The 18,271-nt window shown below is 44.1% G+C and overlaps 1 protein-coding gene across 8 annotated transcripts in view; it reads right to left on the reverse strand.

Annotated features, from left to right (window-relative positions):
* LOC128325270 (alpha-1,6-mannosyl-glycoprotein 4-beta-N-acetylglucosaminyltransferase-like) overlaps window positions 1–18,271 on the reverse strand; it is a 31,749-nt gene that overhangs the window by 6,318 nt on the left and 7,160 nt on the right. For 3 of the 8 annotated variants that reach the window (XM_053250877.1, XM_053250883.1, XM_053250882.1), the window contains exons 2-4: window positions 11,133–11,201; window positions 7,306–7,483; window positions 941–1,088 (exon numbers count right to left, since the gene is read on the reverse strand). In XM_053250877.1, the coding sequence (XP_053106852.1) occupies window positions 941–1,088; window positions 7,306–7,410 (253 nt within the window). In that variant the 5' untranslated portion in view covers window positions 7,411–7,483; window positions 11,133–11,201. Of the gene's footprint in view, window positions 1–940; window positions 1,089–7,305; window positions 7,484–8,909; window positions 9,034–11,132; window positions 11,202–12,128; window positions 12,208–12,623; window positions 12,821–18,271 lie in introns of those variants that run through there. The other 5 variants (XM_053250876.1, XM_053250880.1, XM_053250879.1 and 2 more) reach the window with 4 other exon arrangements.

The raw sequence follows: 18,271 nt of genomic DNA on the forward strand, positions 1-18,271 counted from the left end.
GCATCCTTGTCTCCAAGCTACAGAAAGTCGGGAAGTAAGGGCCTCCGAACCGGTTCAAAAGACTGGCGGTTCAGCCGGTTCGAAGTTGGGGGGGGGATCTCTTTAAGGATGGGGGAGGATGCTCTTATCCCTCCCGCCACATTTCCCCTGCCAGCGCTGCCTTTTAAAATGGTCTGGTGGAGCGGCAGTTTATCTCCTTGCCACCCCGGTGCCTCCTTGGACCAGAAGTGACTGGAAGTTGCCACTGCGTGTGCACATGTTACAATGTGTACACACACATCATGCTCACTTGCGCGCACGTTGCGATGTGTGCACATGCAGTGGCACCTTCCAGTCCAAGGAGGCACCAGGGTGCCAAGGAGGTATGTTGCCGCCCCGCCAGACTGTTTTAAAAGGCAGCGCCAGCAGGGGAAATGAGGCAGAAGGGATAAGAGCACCCTCCCCTGTCCTTAAAGAGATCCCCCCCCTTCGAACCGGCAGGTGTCGGTTCCATGCACACCACTAACAGAAAGTGGGAAAATTGAGAGAAAGAGAAGCAGTATCCCCATCCTTTCTCCAAGGGGAGGAGGAGGAAGAGGAGGAAAGTGATGAGGTATGTCCTGTATTTCCTCTAGCTTCATTCATCCACTTGATGGCAGTGCAGAGTCAGGAACAGGGGAAAAGCCTACTTGTAGAAGGTAGTGGCCATCAGGGTAAACAGCAAAGAATGAAATCCTAGCAGTGAGTTGTTTTGCTGCACAAAGGCCTGCATGGCTGAGTTTCCCAAAATTACCTTCCCAGTTGTCTCTTTGGATATGCAGCCCATTCCATCCATTTTGCTGCAACAGTCTAAAAGCAAACTCTTTGGGCTTCTAAGTGGAGTCCATGGCTTGCTGTGCAACCTAACCAATACTGCGGCGGGTTTTATTTGGCCTGCCTGTTGGAAGTGTGCAGTACTCACTTTTCTGGAGTGGGGGGATGCCAGCAAGATAACGATAAGAGACGTTCAGGAGGTTGGTGGCATTGCCTAGCTTTTGAAGGCTATGCAAGTTCCAGTCAGCATGAAGTTCTTGTAGCCCTATGTCCTGAGCCCATTGCCGTAACTCCCCCTGTGGATCCAAAGCACAGACAGGAATTGTCAGAACTTTTCACCAGAGGACATTCCAGATAACATTTGCAGTCAAATACGGTGGGCTCCGTGTCTCCAGATTCTGTCATTTCTCATTAGTATTATAAAGGGGAAGCAGCTGCCCAGGTGTATGCTGATTCTTTAATCACTCCCTTGCCCCTGAACAGTTTATCCTGCCACAGGAGGTGGGGTTGAGGGAACAGACTAGTTCTTGAAAAGGAAGCATGGCCCCGGCCAGGAGGGTCCCTATCTCAGACAGCCTGACTCAGTCACCAAGTTTGAGGGGTACCACTTCAGGGTGACCAAATGCTAGTTTTACAGTTGACTACAACTGAGACTCCATTTGGATTTTCTCCCTCAAGCACCAACATGTCATGAGCTGTCTCTTGCCCTTCTGAATTGAGAACTCATCTTATCTGCATAGATCTACTCCAGGGCTGCACAACTTTGACCCTCCTGCAGATGTTGGCCTACAACTCCCATAATCCCCAGCTATTGGCCACTGTGGCTGGCGATTATGGGAGTTGTAGTCCAAAAACCATGGGTGGGGGCAAAGTTGAGCAGTCCTGGTCTGCTCTAAAGATAAAAAGAGAGAACATGCATCTGAAAAAGGGAGCCTAATGCCTTACATTAAAGCAGCTCCCCAGCAACAACCATTTCCTGAAGAGACATCGGAAGACTGTTCCACTCTAAGAGGCCTGAGGGCAGATCATTGAACATATTTCCACTGGCTAACATACAGTGCAGCATGCTGCCAATGGCAGCGGGATGCACATATGCGCCTTTCATCTGAACTGACAGCTCATCTTTGTGGCAAGGGGTGGCAGGGACTGTTGCCTACATACTAAGGTGTGTGTAACTGCTATGGTGGCCATGATTCCCAATGGCAGTGGTGGTGCACCAATGATCCTGTACACTTTAGTGTGCACACAACATCCCTTGCCATCACTGACATGGGCTCTTGGCCATATCAGAAGGTATGCACATGTGTCACTCTGCCATGGGTGGAATGCTGTGCTGTATGTTGACCATTGCATCATATGTCAATGTAATTTTTTTCTCAGTTTGAAAAAAAAGCTAGGCATTTATTTAATGTATTTAAAATATTTATATCTCACCCCTCCAGAACAATACTGTTCGGGGTGGCTCACGACAGTAAAGAAAATATAAAATTTAAATAGAAAAAAATAAAATTAATTTGATAATATCACAGAATAAAATCAGAATCAGTAGAGAATCAATTAAAACAAACCCAATTAAAAATAAAAACCGGAAAAATAAAATAAAATCAATTTATAATTAAAAGATTTTTAAAAGCCTCTCTATGCACAGAATATTTTCAAAAACCATCTATATGGTCATCAATATTTAGATAAAAAATCCAGGTCATACAATAGGACCACCATTGTCCATTGAAGTCAATGGTTCAGTCATGAGAACATAAAGAACAGTCTTGCTAAATTAGGCCCAAGGACCATCTAGTGCAGCATTCTGTTTCCCACAGATGCCTCTCGGAAGCCCACAAGCAAGAGATGAAGGCATGCTCTCTCTCTTCTGTTGTTGCTCCCCTGCAACTAGTATGCAGAGGCATCCTGCATGCAAGCCTGGAGAGAGCCTAGAACAGGGATTCTCAACATTGGATCCCCAGATGTTTTTGGGCTTCAACTTCCATAATCCCCAGCCCCAGTGCCCTTTGGTTGGGGATTATGGGAGTTGAAGTCCAAAAACATCTGGGGACCCAACATTGAGAATCCCTGGCCTAGAGCCATCAAGTCAATGGAGCATATGGGGAAACCCAAAATACTGAAGTAAGTCTTGATCCTGGAGTAGTTATTAACCTTTTAATACCGCTTTTTGTCCAAGACCCCAACAAAACAAGAGCACAGCTACTTTAAAGAGAGAACCAGGGGCCACTCACTGGCCAAAAGCCTGTATTAAAAAGGAGTGTCTTCAGATTCCTCCAAAAGGGTGAGAGAGAGGGAGTCATTTAGATTTCAACCATGAGCAAATTCCACAGCCTGGGGGCAATAACTAAGAAGGTCCTGACCTGCATGCTTGATAAATGAGCTTTAGCTGGTGTCAGCATGCAGAGCAAAGCCCTCCCAACTGATCTAGTCAGGTGGGTTGATTCAGCTGGGAGCTCAATCTACTAGTTCAGAATTATTACTGATCTTATCTACTACTAGAATTATTGCGGAGGCAGCTGCTTGTGCATGGAAATATTTGGTTGCAGCTTCTGTGGCTCGGGGATGTTGGGGTTTTGCTATGAGGGGAATAATTGCTAAGGTGTTGATTTCCAGTCCTGCTCAGGTGATTAGTCAGTGGGAGCTGGATATTGTAATAATAGTCCCTGTAGCTAGGCTAGAAAGTATTATTGATGTAATAAACGGGTTAATTCGTATAGGAGGGATTTAAACCAACATTTTCGGGGTATGGACCTGAAAGCTTATTTATCTGACTTTACTAGAAAACAGTATAATGGAAGTATGGGAAATTTTGGGTTCTCAGGCATACGTTCAATTCCTGTTTTTTAAAAGGAACTGAGGGGTTTGTGTATACCTATATTCTACTCGATCAAAGTAGTCCTTTAAATTTGGGCACAGTTCCTAGTGTTGTGGGGGCAGGCCTGAGAGTGCAATTGGTAGTGAAATATGCAGGAGGCATAGAGCCAAGGTGAGTGGTAGAAAACTTTTCCGTAGGAGGTGCATTAGTTGGTCATATCGAAATCGTGGGTTTGATGCTCAGTTCATAAGAATAGGGTTGAAAGGATTATAGTTTTAAATATAATGTTAGTGGAGAATAGTTCTGGTTGAATATTCCCTGGGTTAAGGAATATTAAGCATGATAGGGTATTTATTATAATATTTATATATTCGGCTAAAAAGAATAGGGCGAATGGGCTTGCTGCATATTCAACATTGAATCCAGAGACTAGTTCTGACTCACCCTGTTAAGTCAAATGGAGCGCAGTTTGTTTCTGTGAGTGTTGAGATAAAATCATATTATTGTAAGGGGTCATGAGCAAAAGAGAAATTATATGTGTTCTTGTGTTACACAGAGTGCTTGAAGAGTAAATCCTCCTGCAAGTATGATTGTTGCTAGAATAATGATGCCCAACATCACTTCATAGGAGATTGTTTGAGCTACTGCTCAGAGGGGTCCTATGAGTGAGTATTTTGAGTCTGAGGCTCAGCCAGATCATAAAATAGGATAAACAGCTGTGCTAGGATAAATAGGAGACCTAGGTTTATATCTGCGAGTGCGTATGTTATTGGTAGTGGGGGCGGGGTTCATAGTATCAGGGCCAGTGTTGCGGCCAAAATAAATAGTGTTGGGGAAGATTGTGTGGGTTGAACTGGTTCCTTAATAAATAGTTTTACTCTGTCTGCAAATAGTTGTAGAAGGCCGTAGGGTCCTACTATGATAGGGCCTTTTCCTAGTTGTATATACCTGATGGTCTTTCGTTCAAGTAATGTAAGGAATGAGATGGCTAATAGGATGGGAATAAATGTATAATAGGGGGTTGACTACTAAGATAAGGACATGGTGAATTAGTTAGGGAGACAACTTGAATGTGTCAGGTAAAGGGCTTAGGTCTTTTGCATATTACCTGCCATCCGAATAAGAGGCCTTATCTAGGCCTGGGGAAGTGCCCTAGGTTTCTAGTTAAGTTGATGCCAGTTATAATTAGGAGGACTTGGCTGATTTTGGTCCTTTCTTATTTGACCTTTCATACTGAAGAAGAGGGCTTATAGAAAGAAACCAACCTGGATTGCTCCAGTCTGAATTCAGATCACGTAGGACTGTTAATCGTTGAACAAATGAACCATTAATAGTGGCTGCACCATTTGGGTGTGCTGATCCAACATCGAGGTTGTAAGCCTTCTTGTTGATATGGACTCTTAAAGAAGATAGCGCTGTTATCCCTGGGGTAACTTGGTTCGTTTATCGAGTGTTATCCGGGTCGGAGGTTAATATGTGTTTTGGCTTGTAAGCCGTTGCAAGAGGTGTTGCTTTAGATGCTTGGAAGTTTAGTTTTGTTCCGAAGTTGCCACAACTAAAAACATCTAACAATTTATTGTTTGAAGGTGGTTTGAAAACTCCGCAAGGTCTTCTTGTCTTATATGTATATTCCAGCATTTGTACTGGAAGTTCAGTTTCACTGATTGTCCACAAGAGACAGGTTTGTCCTCATGTAACCATTCATACTAGTCCCTATTTAGGGGACAAGTGAATACGCTACCTCTGCATGGTTAGGATACAGCGGCCATTTAAAACTTTGTCACTGGGCAGGTGGGACCTTTAATACTTTTGTAGCTAAAGGCTATGTTTTTGGTAAACAGTTGGGATAACATATTTGCCGAGTTCCTTCTGTGAGTCTTTCTTAGTAGCACATCTGTGTTGGGTCTACAGCGGGTTTAACAGTTTTGTATTGTAGTCGAAATGGGCTATTTAGTCACAATAGAAAATCTACTGACAATTAGTCAGTAGATTTTCTGTTGTGACTTAAGGTTGTGCTGAGAGAGGTTTTCGTGTTACTAGTTTTAGCATAAGTTTCTCTGTGTTTGTATAGAGTAGCTCCATTTATTTTGGGGGATTATGATTGCTTTCTGAATTTGATAAATTTTGTGCTTTGACACATTATTTTGTGGTGGCGGTTTTAAGGCCTACTGATCTGGGGTGTGTGTAAGAAATTCACCAATATCCGGTTGTATCTGGGTTCAATAAAGTTGTACCCTTATTGAATATCTTTTAGATTGAGGGCTAATTGGGGCCTTGGTAATCTAAAGTTAAACTTAAATATATTTAAGGAGCAACCAGCTATCACTATGTTCATTAGACATTTCACCACTACTTCAAGGTCATCTTACGCCTTTGCCACAGAGACAACTTTATTCTAGTATTGCCTGGAAGTAGCTCACATAGTTTCGAGAGGGCAGGCTTAAGGCCACTTTGTCTGTTCTTTCTTGCCAACTCATGATGCAAGAAGAACAGGGGTTGATCTTTGCTTCGTTTGCGTAAGGTATTGCATTTTTCTTTCAGTTAATCCCTTGCGGTAAGTTATTTGCGCTGGTTGAAAGGTTCTTTCTCAAATACTTTTACAGTCAAATGGTTTGTTTTAGTGGTTTTAGTAAGTTGGGTGGAAAGGTGGGGCTAGATTTAAGCACAAAGAGGTTAGGTTTAAATTAACGTTGTTCAATTGTAAGTTTAATGCTTTGTTTTAAGCTACTCTGTTGATCCAAGCACACTTTCCATTACACTTACCATGTTACAACTTGCCTCATCTGGTTTTATATTGAGGAGGGTGACGGGCAGTGTGTGTGCATTCCAGGGCATAGCTTAAATAAGAATTCTTGCTTATTTTGCTGCTAAATTCACCTTCTATAACAAAGTTTCATTGTATTGTTCATATTTTCTATTGTAGAAAATGTAGCCTATCACATCCATTTTATTAGCTACACCTTTACCTAATGTTCTAGTGTAGGCTATTTTGCTTACTATGTTTCTTTAACAAAGTTAGCTGGCGATGGCGGTATATAGGCAGGAGTGGCCAAAAATGGTTGGGTTAAGCGTGTATTATCGATTATAGGACGGGCTCCTCTAGATTGATATGGAATGCTGCCAAGTCCTTTGAGTTTTAAGTATTTTGCTTGTAGTTCTCTGGCGGATAGGTCGTGTTTTGCTATCTAAGTTTAAGGCTAGGCATGGTGGGGTATCTAATCCCAGTTTGTGTCATAGCTTTCGTTGAGTTAAAGGGTTGTAAGGGGATAGGTGTTCTTGTCTTCTAGGGCATTTTATAGCGGAGGAGAAATTTACCCTTAGAATGTTAAATGCTTTTCTAGCCATGCTTTATGCCGGGGGCTATTATTTTGGGGCCCAAGCCATTTAGGGCTTTAAAAGTACTATATCTATATAATAGAACTATAATATTAAGTTATATTTTAACTGATTAGTTTTACTGCCTTGAATGAAAAGGATCAATTTGATCATTTCTAATACTGAACCATACTACAGATGCCCCCACCCCCCTACCATATATGGGGTCCAGGGCAATTTTGCCCACCCTCCCACCCACCCCCAGCCAAGGCCCTGTCTGGACTAGTAATGGAATAAGAGAGAAACAGAGTGAAAGTGTCAGGGTCTATTTCCCCTTTACACACCCAGAATATATCAGGCCAACTTTATGCCACACTCACAATCCCAGGGTCCTCTTGGGTCCAAAGAAGCAGATTCATGAAGAGCAGGATGACCACAAGGAGTAGAATGGCTGCAACAAGTGAACGCCTCAGGAAACATCGCATGGCAACCAGCACCCTGGGAAGGAACACTTCCTGTAGGAGTGTGGTGACTCACAAGCTCTTTTTGACCCTCACTCTGTCAGTTGGAAACAATGTAGAGCCATATTAGAAACACCCTTTTTAGTGCCAGTGGTCCAATATATACAACACAAGCTTCAGTCTTAACACTGGTTGTACAATGAAGATGAATATTTATATACCGCTTTTCAACATCTTATTTATTTATTTACATCTATGTAAACTGCTTTGAGAACTTTGGTTGAGGAGTGGTATATAAATATTCATCATTGTCATCATCAACAAAGGTTCCCAAAGAGGTTTACTTAGTTACTTACGTACATACATATATATATAGAGAGAGAATGGCTCCCTGTCGCCAAAGGGCTCACAGTCTAAAAGAGAAACATAAGATGGAGCCTAGCAACAGCCACTGGAGGGTATACTCAGTAAATATTGCATTGACTTGAGGCTGCTGTCAGGACCTAAGAGTAGTTGTACAGAAACTTTGTCCTTGCAAAACATGCATGAGTTTACCTCATTGTTTTGAAGAGAAATATATAAGAGTAACTCTAGATACTTGAAAAATGAATTACGATAAAAGTAATTAAAGAATTATAAAATATATAGCTCTTAAGAGCTAGATGAGAGATTCACATTTTTAAAATAGATAGAAAATTTACCCTAGAACACCTAAAGTGTACATGTGCAAAAATAAAAATATGCAAATCTACACCTAAGCAAATACAATGGTCAAAATCCATTACAGTGTTAAGTGGGCTTCGGTTTAACTCCATGTTGGATTGTAGCCAAAGTATACAATTGTATAATACAAACAATTGGGCACAATAATGAAAAGCATTAGGGAACGGGAAGAGCTATTGTAAATTCAAAAATAAACGTCTGTCATAAATAGCCAAGTTCTGCAACTGTATACGTTCTTATTTTGCCTATGTTTTTGCTACATCTACAAATTCTGGAGAGGGACAAGGGGAACTGAAGTTTCACTCCCTGGCTGTGGAAATTCTTAGCTTTCTCCTCCTATACACAACTGAGGTCAGGGCCAAATTCCCAAGTAAGTTTAAGTCACACTGGCAATTTGATAGAAATTAAGCGCTTGTAATTTGAGTTTCCTGGAACTCTTCTCTCAGCATTTGGTGTCTAATACTCTGATTATCTTTAGTTTCTGTGAAGTTCAGGATCACTGAAGATCATTTATATATTCTGCAAAATCAAGTGGTAAAGCTTTTCTTAGACTATACTACTTCAGGCTGCAGATGAGGGGATCACATCTTTTTTTAAAAACCCAAACAAAAATGACTCTCTGCGTATACAATGTAGAGTGTCTGGGAGAAGAGTCTGGCCAAGCCTTCTCTCTGACAAACTGTTTTTCTGCCTGCAGGAAGTCCTTTTCAGGAGATAATGCTGAAACATGCAACCACATACACACCTCAAGTGATACGGTTCAGGAAGGACTTTGCCCCCTTGATTCTGTTGAAACTGACCTTGAGTGGATGAGCTGGGATAATACTTTATGGCCTCTTGATCCCTTCTAGCTCCATGATTCTATTATTTTGGCTCAGAGTAAACAGCTAGGACTCAAATCTTCGAATTTTCCGGAATCCTCAGCTAAAGAAACATTTAATGTGCTTTGTCACAAAGCATCTACTAGGAATTGCCCCAGTTTGTCAGAATTTAGTCTTAGGAACTCAGGAGTCTTGTCAATACAGAACTAATCCTTTGACAATTTTGAACCAGATAGAAGTAATAATTTCCCCCTCTGTTATGCATGCAGTGGTGTAGCCACCACTTGATGTGGGGGGGGGCAGATGTTCCTGGGCTGTGAGGGGGCTGCCAGGCCACCCCTCCCCCAGTGCACCCCCAACCATCCCCCCCGGTGCACCCCCACCAAGGCTGCCGGGCGCTGCCACATGCTGCTGGGCACTGCTGCTGAGTGTGCTACCCCATGCTGCTTATGCCCCTTGCACCCAAGTCAGTATGATGATACAAGGGGCATTGCCGCCGCTGACACACGCACCATCCATCCAGCGAGCACTTTCTTCGCTGGCCTGGCTGGGTGCAGGCAATGACCCCTGTGTCGGTGTGCTGACACAGGTGGAAGGGGCGTGGCCAGGACAGTATGCCCAGTGATGGTGCACATGGGTGGCAGCAACAGAAGGGGCACAGCACCCACTCTCTTATCCTGCCCAGGGCTGCCGCCAACTGTCTTATGTCTATGTATGCATGTATGAAGTCTGTATTTGTCAGCAGTGAAAACATGTTTTCTGAACATATGTAAAAGCCTGCCTGCCCAAGTCTTTACCTACCACATTTCAAAATAAATACAAAATGGAAGGCAGAAAAGCCTTCTCCAGGTCAGGGATTCTTAACCTTAGGTCCCTAAATGATGTTGGACTACAACTCCCATCATTCCCACCAATAGTGGCCTTTGGCTATTATGGTAAGGGATGATGGGAATTAAAGTCCAACAACATGTGGGGACTCAGGGTTGAGAATCCCTTCCCCAAGATGTAAATAAATAATAAATAAATATATTAAAAGAAATTAAGACACGTCAGTTTATCACAGAGTTTCCCAACCTGTGGTACTCCCGGTGTTGCTGAACTACAACTCCCATCATCCCCATCCACAATAAATTGTAGCTGGGGATGATGGGAGTTGTAGTTCAGCAACACCTGGAGTACCATAGGTTGGGAACCCCTGGTTTTTCATATGACACCTGAACACAGAAAATGTAAGCTACTTTTGTCTAAATACATTTATAAATTTTATCTGAATCGACCTCCTACAAAACCGGTCTTATGTAGATTGATTTTATAGCTCATGCAAGGAACTTTGATCTAAGCAAACATCTCTTTGCAAAGTTTTTTTCTTGTGGATGAGAAACGACAGCGATGAGAATAAATTACATTAGCTGAAAGACTGGAAGAAATGCAAAAGAGAAACCATCTTAAAACCAATGAGTGGCAAATTTGCTCTAATATCTGCATTCTACCATTCAAAGTAGTAGTGTTGGGAAATCTGTATATTGCAATCATGTGCCCACTTGGTCTGTGAAAAAATGGAATTCAGCAGAATTTACTTCAGAGAAAGCATGCATAGAACCAAACTGCACAGGTGCACAACAAGGTTTGAGTGGGCCCTGGGAGAAAAGGTGAAGATGGCCCCTACAGCCATCCCCTTCTTCCGAGAGATGTGAGAGGGAGAGGAAACAGCAAGCTATCACCCAGCTTGTAGCCCCCCCCCCCGCCCTGGGGACACGTCCCCCCACCCCCCCCCCATTGTTCAATTGTAGCTATGTCCCTGAACAGGGGCGTAGCTATAATTGAACGAAAGGGTTCAAAGAACACAGGCCCCCAGCTCCTGAGGGCCCTCCAGATCCCTCCCTCCCTATTTTCTTCATTGTCTCCCTCACTCTGGGGGGCCGCCCGAGAGAGGGATGAACACAGGCCCCCTCTCCCCTAGCTACGCCCCTGTCCCTGAAGCCACACAGCTGTCATCAGGACCAGGGAGACTTTTTGCAATAAAGAAGGCCTGCTCTCATCTTTTCGTTTTTACAACCTCCCTGTCCCAAAGCCTTAAAATCAGCCACATTACCTACAATTTGTTGCCTCTATGACTTAGAGTTGCATTTAGGAATCAGGCTCTGGTGCCTCCATCCAGTACCCAACACATACTGTCCTTTGTCACAACAACGTGAGGCTTACCTCTCTACTTCCAATTCAGTGTGAGTTTCCTTTCAGGAGTGTGAGTAGGCAGGTGGCTAGAAGTGAGAGCTGTAAAAAAAGAAAAAGGGAAGGGGAAAAAAGGGAGTGTCATGGTGTTGTATTGAGAAGTCAAGCATTCCAAAGTCGACCAGCTTTAAAGACTCCCAGACACCTTGGTTAAAGGTAGAAACAACATCCTAGCCAACGGCAGGTCACGTCGGAAAGCACAGGATTAAAGAAAGACACCTCTTCTAAGACCCGCACTTCAAGAGCATACTTTCCAGCAGGAGCAGACAAGGAGCCAAGAGTTTTCAAGCTACTGTCACCACATAGGGTAGTTGCTCTTCTTCTTTCCACATCAGGTGGTTCCTTGTTCTCGTCTTACAGGGCTAGAACGGGAAATGCCTATGAGGAATGCCAGTGGTTGCAAAATGTTTTCCTCAGGAACAATACGCACTGCTGTAGCACTCTTCATACATTATTTAGAGTCAGCAAATGCTCTTTCCACAGAGCTCATAGCACTGACCACCTCCCAGCAGGTACAGCAGAGACTATCTTATGACTAAGCAGTAAGCACTTAACAAATATTTGATAAGAAGCTTTCCCATTGGCCACAGGACCAGTCAATAGGCCTTTGTTGCATGGGGGGTGGGGGAAAGAACTGTGGTAAGTCACTTTTTCTTCCAAACACTGAAGACAAAACAAAACAAAGCCTCGTCCCACACATGTTTACTTGGAAGCGAGTCCTTTGCTAGGAACCTGAATTTTTTACTTCAGGATTTTGGATTTATTTATTTATATCTTTCTGTATATGCATAAACGCAAGGTGGCTTACAAGGTTTAAAACAAACAATATATTGCACCATAAACAATTTCTAAAAGGTAGCGGCAATAATAGTTCAATACACAAAAAGACCCTAACTAAAAAAATACCCACTTAAATAAAACCAGTTTCAGTGCATGCTTAAAAACATACAAAGAAAGGGCCAGACATACCTCCCTTGGTTGAGAGGCTGTTCCTCAACTTGGGTGCCACAATCAGAAAGGCCCTCTCTTATCTTCATGAGTCAAACAGCTGTTGGAGGGGGCGGGGAAAGATGGGGACAACAAAAAGGGCCTCAGAAGTGGAGTACAGCTTTCAAGAGCAGGATATTCCAAAGACACTTTGGTCGTCCCAGAATATATATGCCACTCTGGATCACCAGAACTTTCATCTAAGAACTGCTTCATGAGTAGTTACGGAGGCCACAGACTTGCCCAGGAGATGGGCATAAAACCCTGGTCAGGCTCAGCAGCTGTTCAGCTTCATAGTTCAGAAGCCAATCTTCTATTAGAAGCTGATTGACCCGAGCACTGAATGGCCAGAGTACCTTTTAGAGCCTCTATGTAACTGTCAAAACTTTGCCAGAGCAATTAGAAAAATGCCTTGCATCCTGTGTTTTTTATATCCTACTTATCAGCCTCAACTTGAGCAATTAAGTTTTTTCCTACCTTCTCTATTCCAGCCCAGTTCTTGGTTCTGATTCTCTGCGGGATTCCAGTCCACTGCCTGTATGCTTCTTCACCTATCTTCTTTCCTGAATGTTTATTCCTCCTTCTATTATTCCCAACACTTCAGCTTTAAAACATTGGCCCTACAGTCGTTGTCAGACTACAATGGGAGTTGTAGTCTAAGAACTGGGGGGCCAAAGTTGTGCAGCCCTGCTTGAAAGACTAAAGGCAGCATTTCTGCTAACTGAGCAGGGAGGCACCTTTGAAAGTGGCAATTCTCTTATATTTAGCAGGACGAGAGCAACTGGCCCTATCCAAACCCAGCACAGCATCCCTCCAGTGGCTGTTGCTTGTATCTGCCTTTTGTTTCTTTTTAGATTGTGATTGTTATATTTGCACACTGCCCCAAACTTCTGTCGCTGGGCGGTTTACAACATAAAACAAATCAAAACAAAAATCAAAACCTCAAAATAATTTAAAACCACCAGTCTATTTAAAAAGCTGGGTGAATAAATATATCTTTAGAGACTTTCTAAAAGTTGTTAGAGATAGGGAGGCTCTTATTTCAGCAGAGAGCACATTCCAGAGTCTCAGGGCAGCAACAGAGAAGGCCTGCCCCTGCGTAGCCACCAGATAAGCTGGTGGCAAATGCAGACAAACCTCTCTGGATGATCTCACTGGGTGATGGGGCTCATAGTGAAGACGACATTCTCTTAATTACCCTAGGCCTAAGCTGTTTAGGGCTTTAAAGGTTATAACCAACATCTTGTATTTTGCCCAGAAACTTATTAGTAGCCAGTGTAAAGCAGTTATTTTAATGCAGGAGTAATATGGTCCCTTTGAGGTGACCTAGAGACCAACCTTACTGCCACATTCTGTAACAACTGCAGTTTCTGGACTATGTATAAAGGCAGCCCCACATAGAGTGCATTGCTGTAGTCAAGTCAGTAGGTTACCAGCATATGTACCACTGTTCTGAGGTCGTTTATCTCAAGGAACAGACACAGCTGCATATCAGCCAAAGATGACAGAAAGCACCTTTGGCCAGTGCCTCATCCTGAGACGCCAGGGAGAGGTTTGGATCCAGAAGCACTCCCAGTCTGTTTGGATTAATTAGTCTCCATGCAATTAAGGAATAATGTGCTGAGGAGGAGGGGAGACATGCATGTTCACTTCTTTAGCACATGGGGTAGGCCAGTCAAGCAACGTATCTTCCAGACCAGCCTGATTCTATTGTCAGCTGAGAGAAGAGGCACAAGAGCTGAGCCTGAGCTAATATATCTGATTGATGGTCTTCTGCCAGCAAAATCTGCAAGTGGGTTAAGATTAGAATCAACAAACAGCAAAACAAAGGCTGCAGTTCTATGTGATCTTATTTGGGAGGAAGTCTCACCAAAGTCAGGACAGCTTTGCAGTCTGCAGTGCACATTATAAGCACTGTGAAAAAGAGTAGAAACCATGCTGAGTTCTCCAACCATGTGCTGGAGAACCTGTTCAGCCTGAGAAAGGGAAGATGCTCAAACCAGATATGGATGTACCTGAACCCCAAGCATCCTTAGGTGTGCTATTGGAGCGGTCATGATCTTTGTAAAGACCCTCAGGGCCGAGGAGAGTCCAAAAGGGAGGGCCCAATACTGGAAGTGAGACCTATTATAGCAGAATCAGAGAGACTTGCGATGAGCAGAAAGAATCGAGATGTGAAGGTAAGTTTTGGACAGATCTATCAAAGCCAAGAAGTCTTTGTGGACTATTGCCTCCTTCATTGTATTAGGGATTCCATTTGAAACTTTTGCTTCCAGATGAAATGGTTCGGGTGCCAGATATTGAGAACTGCCCTCCAAGATCCACCTTTTTGGGGGACTAGGAATAAAAGAGTAAATGCCAAGCCATAATTCCATCAATGGTATGAGTTTGATTGCCTTGATCAGAAGGAGATGATGAATGGCCTGTTCCATTCATAGGTGTTTGGTCAGACTCCTGGACAAGGGAGTTAAGGTGACATGGTCATGTGACAGAAGAAAATCTAGAGAATAACCATTGGTTATGGTAGAAAGTACCCTTCGGTCTTGGGTAGTAGCTTCCCACTGCGGATAAAAATGGAGAAGCCTGCCTCCAACTGGAGGATAGTCATTGATTGGAGTTGGGAGGAAGATAAGGGGAACTGTCAAGCTGCGCAATCTCTGGAAGTGCCTCCTCCCTGCTGTTGCCACTGATTACACCAGGTGGGACTGTAGGTGGTGGTATGGTTGTCTCTGTGTTGTGAGAAGAAAGATCTAGAAAAAATTATTGAAGGAACGAAAAGGCTGATAATTAGTGCTTGTTGGCCTAAGTGAGTCTCCCTGAGATGATGGTAAGGCCTTCTTTTTATTTTTAGTTACCACTAAGAAAGAGTTGAGTGCTACCCTGAAAACAGTGTAGCAGCCAGATTAATTCTAGATCTAGAATCTACATTCCATTGCTTTAGCCAAAGGGATCTGCACACAGCCACTCCAGCAGCCATAGCTCTAGATAAATGCTGGATGCAGTCCAGGTTAGAATCAGCCATAAAGGCTGCAGCCTTAGCTAGCTTGTTAAGCCCTTGTCAAAGTTTAGTGTTTTCAGGAGGGACATATTTGCTAACTCTTTCATCCACAGGACCGAAGCCCAGACGAAGAAAGAATCTGTAGTAGCAGCCTTGATGACAATGCCCCCTGCTGCATGATTTTTGCGGATTAATAAATCTGATTTCCTCTCCTCAGGAGTCCTGAGTTGCTCATCACTCTCCTTAACTATCACCGTCCCAACACCAATTGTGCTACAGGTGGGTCTACTGTAGGTACTGCAATAAGGGAAGAGACATCCTGTAGTAAAATGTATAATTTCTTGGGAAACTTATTTAATGGTTTGGTTGAAGCAGGTGCAGACCACTCTGCCAGCATTACTTCCCTGAACAATTTAGGAAGAAGTTGGTACTATAGCTGTCTGTCTCGTGGATGAGCGGAAAACATTCTCGTCTAAAGAGGGAAGATCTAAAGGCACGTCAGCAGGCACTACATAATTTATGGCGCGCTTAGCGTTGTCCAGAAGTACCTCAAAATCAGAATATGAGAAGCAGCATGTAGAAGCTGATATAGGAACAGGCACAGCCTCATCCGAAAGTTCTCCCGCTCTTTATCAGAGGACACATTGTCATCACTCAGATTTGCCCCCCTTTGTGAGGCTGCTCCCTCTGAATGAGAAACCTCAGAATGAATAATTTGAATCACCAGTACAGTCTTAGCAGGCATTGAGGGAACTTGAACGGAGGGTAGTGAAGCAGATGGAACTGCATTTGAGGTGGTGGCAGGAACAGATAGACATGTTTTAGTGGGTGGAGAGAGTGGCTGGGAAGGATGTTTGGGTGGGGGACTCTCCTCTGAAGATGAGGAAGAAGGGGATCTGTTCCGCTTCCTACGTTTTTGTCCCCTGGTCACAGGAATATGGTCCCTTTCAGTAACAGGAATGGTCCCTTTCGGTAATAGGAATGGCCCACCTGTTAGGGCTAGAGGCGGGTGAGAAGGACCAGAAGGCCGAGCAGGAGCCCTAGGAGCAATAGGGGCGGGTGGGGTGGTGATTTGTAGGTGGTGAATTGTCAGAAGGGGGGTTAGTTGGAGGAACGGGGGTAGAAGTTAAAGCCTTGATAATAGACCTGTACTGCCTAGTGATAAAGTCGTGCAACTATTCTGAAACATCAGCTAGAAAGGAGTCCTTGTTTGGCAAGGGAACCGTACTCACGACCTCTGTGGGTGGGTAACTGGGCTCCGCAGGCACAACCAGCTGTAGATTTTCGGGCACTAGATTCAGTAGAAGTATCAGCTGAGACGGTGAAGACACCCAGTCCAGCTCTGAAGGCAGAGCCAGGATAGGTGTATCAGGCCAAGCTGGGGAAGGGAGGAGCGGCAAAACTGGTTCCTCAGCCCCAATGGGCGGCTGCACAGGTAGTGGTAGCGGCAGTGAGCCCTCCGGAGCTTTCAGCGGCAGAGCCGCTGTTGTTTAGAGCCACCCACTGGGGGTGTCAATGGTGTGGGTGCCATGCTAGAACCGCTGACGGGAGGCGGTAAAGTGAGGGCCTCCAGCATAGGTGGCAAACGCTGAGGAGAATGCTCCTCACAAACAGGCTGGAGAAGCAGGCACTCACTAGGTCGAACAACGCTAGAGGGCTTCTGGCACTTACGAGAGCTGGTGCAGGTTTTCTTGCCCTCCTCCAAATGGTGCATCTTTTTGGTGGCCTTTTTATGGGCCTTCTTGCTCTTCTCCGCATTGTCAGCGGGGATAGCTGGGGATTTGTGTGCAGAGTGCTCCTGGCATGGAGAGGTGGAACTGGGCCTCTGGAGAGTCGTGTGCTCCTGAAGGTGAGAATTGCCCTTCAGGTCAGCAGAAGGGACCTCGGAGAGTAAGCCCTCTAGTAAGGCTCCGGCATGGGAGCGAAGCATAATGGCCAGCAATTCCAAGTACAAACAACGAAAGTAATATTCAATGTGCCGAATTAATAACAGGAAAAGATATATTTTAGGATATTTTGGAAAATAAAAGTAAAATAATTCTACTTCCTTCCCCTCCTGGCACACTGCTAATGGTGGTAGAGGGAAGAAAGGTGAGTAAAAAGGTAGAGAAAAGCTGAAAAAGCTAGCCACAAAATTGAAGGGGTTAGGAGCTCCTTCGTGGCCCTGTGTTCTGGAGCAGGACAGGACCAGAACTGGGGATTTGCCACCTTCCAGGCAGGCAGCTAGGCAGGCCTACAGTTCAAAAGTCTGGGTCCTGTCTGTGGAGCATGCTCAGTACACAACCCAGTGTTAAGGATGGCCTTTTCAACTATGGAAAAATTGTGACTTACCTGGAAAATGCTGGTCAGCAGCTCACTCACTCTGAGAAATGGATGTGGTTAGCTCTTTCTATGTCTGTGTGGTCTCAGAGTTCCTGATCTCAGTTCTTTAGAAGATTTCCCCTGCCTCCTACTAGACCGCTCTATGGTATTACACTGTTGAGTGGAAATATCATAGATAAGGCCAGAGAAATGGAACAGCCTCCTTTTTGCTGTAAAGGAACATGCAGCATGGAAGGAGTTTCAGTGACAGAGAGAAGGGATAATAGCTATTTTGCTTGCCTTGGAGCTCTAGTTAAAAGAGATTATTTGGACCTGTGTGAAAAGCAAAGGTCAAGTATCACTCCCTAATTGTACTAGTGAGATGATGGGAAGTCATGAGAGTTCTTATTTATTGAAACAGGATGCCTCTAGGCATGATGATTAATCAGAAAATTTTGAGAAATTTCCCTGTCCACCCAAGTGCTTTAGAAACCAGACTACAAAATCTGAGATCAAAATCTATATAAAACAATTTAGCCTTTTTGTAAACAGTCATTATGATAGAGGCAGTTTAATCTGGGGGCGGCGGGGGGGGGGAGCTTGGCTTATACTTAAACAGTTGCAGCTGGCAATCTGCTGTTGCCTAATGGAAGTGGCTGCTTCACATGACCCGGTTGCCAGGACAATTGGGAGAGGGAGCGAGCACTTCCTTTCTGTGAGCACTCACTGAAAATCCAAACTGCAAGGATCAAGTTACATTGATAGCTCCTGGAAATACAATGGACTTGCGACCCCAAGATCCTCAGCCTAGTATAAGCAATCAGAA

This window comes from Hemicordylus capensis, chromosome 4 (assembly GCF_027244095.1).
Source record: "Hemicordylus capensis ecotype Gifberg chromosome 4, rHemCap1.1.pri, whole genome shotgun sequence".
NCBI classification, from domain to species: Eukaryota; Metazoa; Chordata; class Lepidosauria; order Squamata; family Cordylidae; genus Hemicordylus; species Hemicordylus capensis.